The sequence below is a fragment of the Grus americana genome, chromosome 20, assembly GCF_028858705.1.
Source record: "Grus americana isolate bGruAme1 chromosome 20, bGruAme1.mat, whole genome shotgun sequence".
Classification (NCBI taxonomy): Eukaryota; Metazoa; Chordata; class Aves; order Gruiformes; family Gruidae; genus Grus; species Grus americana.
The window spans coordinates 11,617,451-11,628,408 of NC_072871.1; the positions used below are offsets into that span (position 1 = coordinate 11,617,451).

General features: G+C 57.8%; 1 protein-coding gene across 3 annotated transcripts in view; it reads left to right on the forward strand.

Moving 5' to 3' along the window:
• VAV2 (vav guanine nucleotide exchange factor 2) overlaps nucleotides 1-9,017 on the forward strand; it is a 147,220-nt gene extending 138,203 nt beyond the window's left edge. For 2 of the 3 annotated variants that reach the window (XM_054848699.1, XM_054848697.1), the window contains 8 exons: nucleotides 60-134; nucleotides 753-805; nucleotides 1,523-1,639; nucleotides 1,747-1,834; nucleotides 1,929-2,052; nucleotides 2,989-3,075; nucleotides 5,282-5,436; nucleotides 6,109-9,017. In XM_054848699.1, the coding sequence (XP_054704674.1) occupies nucleotides 60-134; nucleotides 753-805; nucleotides 1,523-1,639; nucleotides 1,747-1,834; nucleotides 1,929-2,052; nucleotides 2,989-3,075; nucleotides 5,282-5,436; nucleotides 6,109-6,156 (747 nt within the window). In that variant the 3' untranslated portion in view covers nucleotides 6,157-9,017. The remainder of the gene's footprint in view (nucleotides 1-59; nucleotides 135-752; nucleotides 806-1,522; nucleotides 1,640-1,746; nucleotides 1,835-1,928; nucleotides 2,053-2,988; nucleotides 3,076-5,281; nucleotides 5,437-6,108) is intronic. The other variant, XM_054848698.1, reaches the window with a different exon arrangement.
• Nucleotides 9,018-10,958: the final 1,941 nt, after the last annotated feature.

Consider the following 10,958-nt stretch of genomic DNA (forward strand, 5'->3'; position numbering starts at 1 on the left):
CGGCCAAAACGCTGCTCCCCCGTGCACGTCCCAGGCTGATGCCCGGCTTGGCTTTGCAGGGACGGTTGCTGCAGACGAAGAAGTCGGGTTATTTTCCCAGCTCATCGGTAAAGCCCTGCCCCGTTGACGCGAGGGTAAGTGCCAAAGGGGAGACGGAGCCGGGAGCGTGGGGGTGAGCACGGGGGGGCTGTCACGGCGGGGGCTGCTCTGGCAGTGCCTGTTGCTCTTCTCAGCCTTCTGCTTGAGACCTTGGTCCTTCCAGTAAGTCCCTGCACCTTGAATGAGACGTTTTGCTGCGGCCAGATAAGCGAGGAAGTGGATCCGTCATCCCATGGTTATAAATGTCCGGTCGGGTTGGTCTGAGCCCCGTTCGCGAGGTTGGGGTTGGCGTGACCAGGTCCAGACCCCAGACCCCTTTCGTCCTCTGCGGGGCTGACTCGGGAGCAGAGCCCTTGAGATAATCACAGTACAGGAAAACTGCACTTCTGGGGTTTTTTCTCTGTTTTGTAATGCTGTCAGCCACTTCCCAATCAAAAAACCGCTCAGGTAAATGAAAAACTGCAGCATGCCGGTCACAGCCGGGGGGCTGAGAGAGAAGTGCTCAGCAACGACGCTGCCCTCCGCCGCCGAAGCCGATAATTCAGAAACGGCTTGGCAGACGAAAACCCTCCCGTGGAGAGGAGCACCTCGCACGTGATGTGGAGCCCGGTGAGACGCCGGCTCCGCGGTAACAACCGATCTTCTCTTTGCAGCCTCCCAACAGCCGGCCGCCCTCGCGGGAGATCGACTACACGGCGTACCCGTGGTGAGTCGCCCTGCCTGCCGCTGGGCACTGTGCTGGACACGGCCGTAAAGATAGATAGCTTGGCTTTGCCTTTTAATTGTTGCCTTGTCAGGAATCCGCTCTAATTACCAATTACGAGTGCAGGGCAGCCGCTGCAGCGGCATTTGGGTGTTGAAACCTGGTGCAGCCCTCGCAGCCTCAGAGGGGATTTCTTCACCGGTGGGGAGGGTCGGAGGCTACAGGAGAGATGCTGGTTTCTCTTCCCGTTTTGTGGGGTTTCTGTTCCCAGAAAACCATTTTGGGAGGAAGGAAGCAATTCCTGCCTTGGCGGGAGAGGGGTTGCGCTTGGTTTGCCTCCTGCTCCTTCCAGCGCCAGCCAGGTTTTCAAAGTCATGAGTCTAAATTATCCCCACTCCCCGGCTCTCAGTGAAACCTCGTTCTCCTGGGGGCTAATTCCCAATTAGTGGGATTTTCTAGGTGCCCTGGAAACATAAGAGACTTCAAAGGGAAGAAGTTGCACTCTGCATCCTTCCTCCCCTCTGTTCAGCGGCTGGGCAGTTGCTTGTATATCTCTGGGCACTTTCCTTTCTGCTCATGAAGTTTTGGATGATGTTTCTCTCCTTGCCCAGCCTTCATGCCTTTAAAAAAAGATGTATCTTTTTGTCTAAAACATGCCTATTGTAAAGATATGCATTCATTTTTAGTTAATTAATTTAACGAATTAACCTCTGGGCTCAGGTTCGCAGGGAACATGGAGCGGCAGCAGACGGACAACCTGCTCAAGTCACACGTCAGCGGCACCTACCTGATCCGGGAGCGGCCAGCCGAGGCCGAGCGCTTCGCCATCAGCATTAAGTGAGTAAAACTTAATTTAGTAACTTAGTATTGCTCACACACGGAGGGCGAGATGGGACTGGAGCACGCGGCTACGTTTTCTTGAGTGCCTTTGCTACCGTTTGCAGGTTCAACGAGGAGGTGAAGCACATCAAGGTGGTGGAGAAGGACAACTGGATTCACATCACGGAAGCCAAGAAGTTTGAAAGCTTGCTGGTAGGTTTTTGTAGCCCCTTTGCGCGTGCGCGCCGTCCCCGCGAGTCACGCGGAGGACAGCGGAGACAGCCGGGTGCCTCTCCATCCTTCCCAGGAGCTGGTCGAGTACTACCAGAGCCACTCGCTGAAGGAGAGCTTCAAGCAGCTGGACACAACGCTGAAATACCCCTATAAATCTCGGGAGCGCTCTACCTCCAGGACCTTCACCCGCTCTCCAGGTAAAACCCAGCTCAGCCACGCGAGCAGACGCCGTTAAAGCCCCGAGGGGAAGTCGTGCCCTTTCAGCAAGGCGCAGGAGCACCGCCTGGACAAAGGGATTTAGAGCTTTGCTGGGGGGCCACAGCCCCCTCATTTGCAGCTTAGGCTCCTGCTCGCCTGGTGCCGTTTTGAGGACGGGTCTCACAGGAGGTGGGGGGGGGGCTCCGGCCGAGCTGGGGCTGCCTGGCGCTGCTCCCCGAGCTCACGGAGCGGGTGCAGCCTCCCCAGGGAGAGCTTTTGCTGGGGGAGGCCGGTTTCCCTCCTGCGGCCGCGGGGGCAGCCCGTCCGCCTGCGGGCAGCGCGTGGAGATGAGATGCTCCGTTGGCGGGACAGATCGTGTCTTCCCTGCCCACGTGAGCTTTTGTGCCTGTGTTTTACGGGATCCGGTCCCAGTGTCACTCGTGACGGTTTGGATCCCAGTGGGACTCCTTTAATGGAGGTGATGGGAGAAATGGTAGGTCTGTGCCTAAAATAAAAATAAATCAAAACGAATGGAAAGAAAAATGTGCATTAGTGCAAAATGCTTCGTTTTGTCTAAAAGCCTGAGTGCAGAAATAGCTACTTTGTGGGGAAAAATGCATTTTTTAAAAACATTTTCCATGGTATATTTTAAAAAGATTACCGAAGGAAGATAGTTTTTACAAGTTGATTAAATACCTTTTTCACTAAAATACAACCTTAGGATGACTTTGTAGCCCCCACCCTGGCTGCGGGGCTGTGGCCAGACCTGCCACCGGCTGTCCCAGCTCCGAGCCCCTGCGCAAGACTTCCTGCATGCTTTGCCCTGTATTTCTCCGTCGGCTTTTAAAGCGTTGTGCATGATAATAATTTTTTTTTTTAATTTCCTTTTTAATGCGTGTTCTGCCTCTTTCTGTTTCTCTCTAACCTCTTTGCAGCCTCCTGCGCTTCCTACAACTTTTCTTTTCTCAGTCCTCAGGGCCTCAACTTTTCTTCTCAGAGCTCCTCCAGTCCCTTCTGGTCAGGTACCAGTGCCTCTCCCCGCCGGAGAGACCTGCCGCCTTCCCCCGGCTGCAGCATCCCCAGCTTGAAAGCCATCGCCAGCGGGACCTGCGGGGTCCCCGCTGTCCCTCCATCACCTGCAGGCAGTTCAGGGGGTCCCCAGCGCTGCCCCGGGGCGCAGCCTGGAAATAAGTTAATTAACCAGGGCTTGGCTGGAAGCAGAACGCACTCCCCCCTCTCCCCAAAATCAAGGCAGGGAGAAGACGGAGTTGTTGCTATTTGAGAAAGGGGGCTAAAATTACCCAAAAAAAAGCGAATCTAGCGCCTTGGGATCTCATGATGTACTTCAAGCTCGACCTGCTCATCCCGTGTGTTTCACCGAACGAGCATTGGCATCACCCCATCTTCCAGACGATTTCTCCTTGCTGTTCAAGGAGAACATCTCAATGTCCGGCAGTTTTTGAGCTCTTGGTATCTGAGGCTGCTCAGGACCCTCTTGCTGGGGCGGCAGCGGGGAACCTGCGCTGTCAGATGTGTTCTGTGGCTCAGACTCCCTGCAGAGTGCAGTGGTGCTCTGGCCTTTGAACCCCGTTGATTAAACGCATTACAGACTGGTGTCTCGCTCCCTGTTTGACGGGGATCAGAGCAAGATCCCGCCAGTTCATTTCTTCCCGTTTCAGCTTTTACCTTTCAGTATTTTCTTTAGGCGGCACAGGGAAAATCATCAGCAAAGCCACATGTGCTTTCCTTGCTGCCGCATTTGGGAAGAACACTTAACTTTCCAGGGGATTAGAACATAACTCTGGGAATTTGGGATCTTTTAACTGCATGCAAAGTATCGCAGAAATTAATTTGTGCAGCAGTGGGCTCTGAGCAAGCTCCCGATGACAGAGTTCAAAGCTGCCGTGATTCTCGCTCCGTTCCGCAGCCCGGCTGCCTGGTGAGGACGGACGAGCCCTTCAGTGATTGCACGCTGTGTGTCTGGACCGTCTCCATCGCCATCCTCATCTCCTTCCATCCCGAGAGCTGAAAACCTGGGCAAAGCTTTTCCTTAAACTTAGTTCAACCTTGGTTTGCAAACTTTTGAAATTCAAATTAATCCTCAAAACTTCTGGGACAAAAAGGGCAGCTTCACCGAAACACGACGTCCCTTCAGGGTGGTGGGTTTTAATTTTCCTCTTTTTTTTAAATTTTCTTCTTTTTTTTTTTTTGCAAACTTCAGAGAAGGTGCATTTTTTTTTTTTTCTTCCTTTGCCCATCCCATCCCTCCCACCATTGCTCTCCAGCCCTCCTTCCCCCCTGCCCAGACACCGGAGCAGGGAAGCCGAGCGCTGCCCCTGCCTTTCCTCCCTCCTCACCGCTACTCCTCTGTGCAAAGTGCTCCGCCGCTCCCCTCGCGCCTCCCCCGAGCATCCCCTGCCTGAAGCGATGGAGATCCACGGTGCTGGGGCCGTGCGGGTGCTGGCGGAGGTCGGGTCCTGGGATGGCCGGGGGGCCACGCTGCTTATTACAAGCTGTTGGTCAGCATTAGGGTTTCCAGGGTGCCTTTTGCACCTTTCGCTCTGTTACGGGACCAAGCTCGCAAGGCCCCTGGCTGCTCCCTGGCAGGGACAGGAGCAGGGAGGACAGCGGGTTTGCAGCTTGTTCCTCCTCACGGCAAAACATACGGGTTTTGCTCGGCGTCTCTGGGAGAATCCAGTCCCAATAACTCAGTTTTCTGAAGTAGTTTGAATACCAGCTGTTTGCCAAATCTCCTTTTCACAAGATGGGCCCATCAGGTGCTGGGAGCTGTGCGGCAGCTAGACCTGGCGTTAATGGTGGAACAGGATTTTTCCATGATTTCGTTGTTAATGATCGCGTATTCCTGTGAAATCTTTTGCCACCTCCTTCCCCGCTCACAAAAGTGCCCCTCACCCCAGCGATCCCCACCGAGGGGTCACAGCCCCTCCTGGACTCCCCTGGTCAGCAGAGAGGGGCTTCCCAAGCCCACAGAGCTGTTGAAAGCCCAGCAGAAATCCAGTTTAACCCCACCCGCCCCAGTCCGTGTGGGGCTGAGCGGTTCGGACGAGGCCAGCCCCACCATCAGAGCTGCTCCAGGTCGTGGCGTTGCAATGGGAGCCAGCGCCGCGGTGGAGAACCCAGGTTGAACCTCACCAAGCTTTCCCCAGGCTTCGGCCGGTCCCACGCAGCGGGGCAGCTCCTGACTCCCTCTGCTTTGTCCCCTCGCAGTATTCACCCCACGGGTCATAGGGACGGCGGTGGCACGATACAACTTCGCGGCGCGGGACATGCGGGAGCTCTCGCTGCGAGAGGGCGATGTGGTGAAGATCTACAGCAGGATTGGCGGGGACCAGGGATGGTGGAAGGGGGAAACCAACGGAAGAGTAAGTGCAGCTGGATAACGTCCCGTCCCGTTTCTGCAGCGCACGGTCCTCCCCGCTCTCAACCTGCCCAGCCGGAGCGCAGCCCGCTGTCAGGACAGCAAAGGGTGGGGGGACACGTCTCACTCCCTCTTGCTCTGCTCTGGGTCGTGGCTGGGCTGTCATCTCACGAGAGCCACCGCTGTGGTGCCAGCGGGTGACGGTGACACGCGATGCCCCGTGCGTGCGGGCAGATGGGAGCGTGCGGTGGGGGCGCGGGCGGGCGATGTTCGGATCTTGCCCTTCCTTAAACCTGCACGTGGGGGAACGATGCAGGAGTGGTTCTGCAGGCGAAAGGCTCGGCATCTTGGGGAGAAAAGCAGCAGGCTGACAGCTTCACCCGGTGTCCCACGGAGTTTCTAGCACTGGGGACAGGTTCTTCATGCCCCGATCCTTTATATATTGTGGACCACCCGTGTGTCCGAGGCAGCGTATAGCTGCTAGCTCCATCCTAAATCGGGGTAACAGCTGCACCGCCTCCCTGTCAGCACCGCGGATCGGGATGCGGGTGAGCCCAGCGCCGTACGAATGGCTCGCCGGGAGCAGCGCGTGGTGGCGGGGGAGCAGTCCCACTGAGGGGACAGGAGGTCCCTTCTGCTCCCCAGCGTCCAGCTCACCGCTTCGCTTCCCCGACAGGTTGGCTGGTTTCCCTCGACGTACGTGGAAGAGGAGGGGGTGCAATGACTGCGAGGATGTCTGCTGGAAAGTCATCGAGCGCCCAGAGCGAGCCGCTGCAGACCGTGCACACTTGTCCCGACGCCCGCGGCTCCCCGTGAGACGCGGCCGGACGCCTCCCAGGACTGCTCTCGCAGACTCTTTAGCAATCCGTTCCTCTGTACAGTGTGTGTGTGCGCGCGTGCGTCGGGGCCGCCGCCGGCCTCGCTCCTGTTACGTGTATAGAAGATTGATGGTCTGTCGGATAACGTTCGTGTAGCAGCTGCAGAAGAGTCCCGGGAAAGCCGCGCTCCCCTGCATGGACAGAGCTGAGAGACTCTGCGCGGTGCCTGCCGGAGGAGGGGGTCCTCCAAAGCTCTTTTCCTAAAGGTGTTTTAAAAGCCACCACGGTGATGGCGGTGGGAGGGTGAGGCTGAAAGTTCGCGCCTGGGCTGGTGCCCGGGTGTGCCAAGGTGGGAATTTGGGGGTTTCTAAGGGGAGGGAGTGACTCGGCCCCGAGGAGACGATGCGGACCCCTGCCGCGCCGCTCGGGTGGGCTCCCTGGGTCGGGATTTCCGCAATCTCCCTGGCAGCTGTGCGGCAGAACCCAGCAGCACCCCGCTGCAGCTGGGACGAGGGGGCAGAGCGGGGACACCCGGCCCAGGAGGAGGAGGAGGGCTGTTGCTCATCTCTGAAGGATGCCAGCTGTGAAACCAGGAGCGCGTTTTGACCGTCAGACATAGGCTGGAAGTGGACCTCCAGGTCAGGCAGGAGGGGAAAAGGGCCGCTTTGGCATCCCAAGCCCGTTTTCTTTACAACCACCTTTGGTCCCCCCAGCCTTGCTGCAGGCGGAGGGGGCAGCCCGGGGGGCCGCCTGGGCCCACGGGTGAGCAGGAGGTCTCGGTGCAGTGCAGGACCGGAGATGCACTGTGCCGTGCAAGGGTTTTGGAGGCTGCTACAGCACCAGGTACATGCAGAGGAATGGCCGGCAGCGTGTGTCCGTGGGTCCGTCCTGCCCTCGCTCCCCAAGCCAGGCAGCGATGACACGTCCCACCTCACTGAGCTCAGAGGGGCAAACCCACCTGAGTAAGGGCTACGGTATCAACTACTCCCGATTTCTCTCACTAAGTTGTGGAAGCATCTCTCTTTCCCCAGCTGCGTGCACTTTTGGGGGCTGTGAGCGTTGTCCCCACTCTTCCTCCCACCGGCTGTTACTGCTGCTGCTGTCGAGTAAAGGTCCGTCTGTCTTGGCGTTGCCGCTTTGTCCTGAGCACCGTCCGTCTGAGTCCGTTCTTTCCAGAGCGCGGCCCCTCTGGTTGGTAGGCAGAGCTGCCGGGTGGAAATCCAGGCCAGCGTCTTCTGCCAAGCACCGGCTTTGCTCTCCAGCTCCAGAGGTTCCTTGCAGAGCGCAAATACGAACAAATCGTGTGCGGGTGTGTGACAGGGAAGAACTTCCCTCTCTCCGATCCCTGAGCCCCCGGAGATGCTCTCCAGCCTCTCTGAACCGGCGGCATTCTGAGCTGGTGCTTCCATGCCCTGACGTTGTTCCCCTGGGACTTGCGGGGGTCCTGCGGCGGGGCGCCGTGTTCCTGGCGCGGGCTCTCGGCATCGCGCTGGCGCAGGTCTGGCAGACGCCAGGGTTGGGTGGGTGAGCGGTGCTGATGCCCTCGGTCCCCGGCACGGGGGCGCATGGCTGCACCTGAAGCCTTGCTGCAAATGGAGCACGGTGCCCTGCCTGGGGTGTTCCATGGGAGAGTTGGGGGCTCTCGAGGAACAGATATTAACTTGGAAATTACACGTTACTGCTCAGTGACAAGCCCAGGGCTGCCCCCCTTTGCTGCCCGTTGCTCCTGGAGCCCCGCGAGTGCCCCCGCTCTCGGTGCCGCGGGGGGAGCGGGGTGGGTGCCCACGGGGGGGTCTTGCTGTGTGAGGTGACGGGGACGCGGGGGGGGCTCAGGGCTTTCCCAAGGTACTGTTTGGTGCTAACCTCTCCTGGCCGGCCCCTCGCTGCTCGGCTCGGGGGTACGCTCGAGGGGTCCCGTTTGAAGGGGAGGCTTGCGGGTGCAGCCAGCGGGGAGCTGGCGATGCCCTGCTCCTCCTGTGCAAAGCAAAGGGCCACGCTCCGATTCCCGCAGCTGCGCTGGAGCTCAGGGCGTACGTAAGGTGAACGAGGTGCGCGCACACCCCCCCCCACCCCGAGACAACCTCACGAAGGCTCGTGTAATGCCTCAGATCCTAAAGCCTTACGCCACCCTCCTGTTTAACGTTGCCGGTTCTGTGAGGCGGCGAGGGCATCCCCTCTGGAAGAGCACGTTCCCTGGCCCGGGGACCACGGCACCGCCTCTCCCTTACGCCCCAAAGGGATCCCCGACCTCCGCCGCTGCCCGCGCTCCCCTCCAGCCCTGCCAAATCGCCCTTCCCTCCGGAGAGCTCTCCCTCTTGTGTTTACTGTTGTAAGAAACTTGTTAAAAAAGATTGTTTTGTTTGTAATTATTCAGCCATTTGCCACAATATATATCTGTGAATAAGAAAGGGAAATGTTTTTTTACGATGGCGAGAAAATTGTATATATATTTTAGTTCATCGCAGATCATTCAAAATTGCAATGGGATACGTTGGAAAATAATATGTAAATTCCTTGGGTTTTTCCTTTGCACTGCACTAACTGGGGTAGGGCGGAGGGGGTTTAAAGATAAAACTGTTTGTTTATGGAATAGTTTATAGCTGGGAATTTGGAAATCATTTGCAATAGCTTGTAATGCTGGAATAGAAACTTTAGCTGCTACTTAGAAATCCTTTTGCATGTGGTTTTTCCAGACCTTTTTAAGTTACAATACATCAAAGTAAATTCCACAACAAAAAAAAAATAAAGTGTAATTTTGCTGATAGGGGTTTTTTTTCCAGCCATGGTTTTTACCGCAGCTCAGGCTCAGCCTTGCGTCAGGCTTCTGGTCACTAAAGCCCCCTCGGCTGCGCTGGGGCCGGCGGGGTGGCCTGGCCAGTCCAGGGGAGACGCGCGCTCTTGGGGACAGATCCTTTCTGATTGCTGCCATGAACCCGAAGTGTTCGTACCCCTCCCGAGCCCCAGGTAAGTCCTTCCTGCCGTGCCAGACGTGGCTCTCTGCAGCGAGGCGTTGCTGAAGCCCACCGCTCGAGATCCTTCTTGTTTCTGGAGCAGCTGCTCTCGTGCAGTTGTCCCGCGATCCTGCCGGTGGCTTTCCTGGGGCTGCTCTCCCTGCCGGAGCTGACCTGCTGCGGGGTGAGAGAAGGAGCGTGATTTTCCATGGCTTTCAGTCACTCCCAGGTATCATATTCCCGAATCCCACTCGGCCCTGCATGCAGCAGCGTCTTCCAGAGCAGCAGAAGAAATTGCTTGTATTGCTTATAAAATCCGCGAGGTATTGCTGGAGGTTTCACCCCAGAGCAGGGACATGAGATGCCACCGTGAGCTGCCGTGTCATTTGATTAATAATAACATTAATCATTTCCTGTTCTTGGAGTCCCCAGTGTTTTCTCCTTCTCACTTGAACTTTCGCAGGGTCAGCTGAAAGGGGCCGTAGCAATGAGCAGAGACGTTTTACTCGGAGAAGCAGGACGTGAGCTGGGCACTAGCTTTCGGATGGTGATTTGGAAAGATGCTGCTCAGCCAGGTATTTAGCCTTGGCCGAGGTGACAGCCCCTGCCTGGAATAAACCCTTTCCCTGTCATGGTAGTTCAGCCCAGGGGAAGCTCTCTGCCATGCACCGTGTACGAAATACCGGGGTTTGGTGCCCGGGTGCTCTCCTGCCCGCGATGAGCTTCGGCTCAGCCCCGAGCGGGTCAGGCGTCGGGTGCCCGTGGTGCGGCTGGGCTAATGCCGCGCTGGAGCCTGGAACCGGCCGACGGCTGCAAGAGCAGGTAAATGCAAAAATCTTCTTCTGGGCAGGGTCCTGCCTCTGCAGATATCCCTGCCGCCCCCGGGGCTGGCTGCTCGGTGGCATCTGGTGACATCTAACCCTCGGAGGGTGGCTGGAGCTGGCAGTGTTGTGGCCTCGGCCAGGCGGGTGCCTCGGCAGCCGGCTGTGCTCAGCTCCACGTCTAAACCTCCCCCTGGGGTTCGCACCGACGCGGGCTGACGCCTCGGGGATAAATGGGGCATTTATTGACCGTGCCCGGGCACGGCCAGGCGCTGTAACCAGACCAGGAGCAGCCTTCCCAGGGGCATTAACAGGAGAATAAATTTTTAGCCGTGGCCAACGCAGCTGACTCCAGCCCTGCGCGGACCCCAGCCTGCCCCAGGAAGGGGGATGCACCAGACACAGGTTTTCTTTTTACTTATTTCTTATTTTTTCCCCCCAGCAATAGCAGCTGCTGACATAATCTCCCACATTAGCTGGGCTCACCATGGCCTCTGCTCTGAGCAAACACGGTGCCGGGGGTGGTTGCGATTGCTGGCTGCCCTCTGCAAACAGCAGTTCCCGCTCTGTGCCGCAGAGTCCGACGGCCGCCCCGCGGTGTCCCTGTGGCTGGGCCTTGGGCACGGCCCCGGTGGCCTGTGGCCGGCCAGCGTGTGGCCACCTCCCTCTGCCACCTTGGCTGGTCCGTGCCACGGGCAGGTGTGTCAGCTGGGTGCGAGCGCTCACGCCGCCCAGCTCGGTGGACCACAAAACAAGGGTCCAAAGCGCTGTGCAATTGGGACGGGGAAACTGAGGCAGGGGGTTGCCAAGATCAGAGCTCAGAAAAGCTCTGCCCAGCAGGACTGTGCAGGATCGAGCCCGCTTTTGGTTTGGGATCGTGCACCGGTTGTGCTTTCTCAAGACCGAATTCAGATGCGGTGCAGAGGAGGGCAAAGC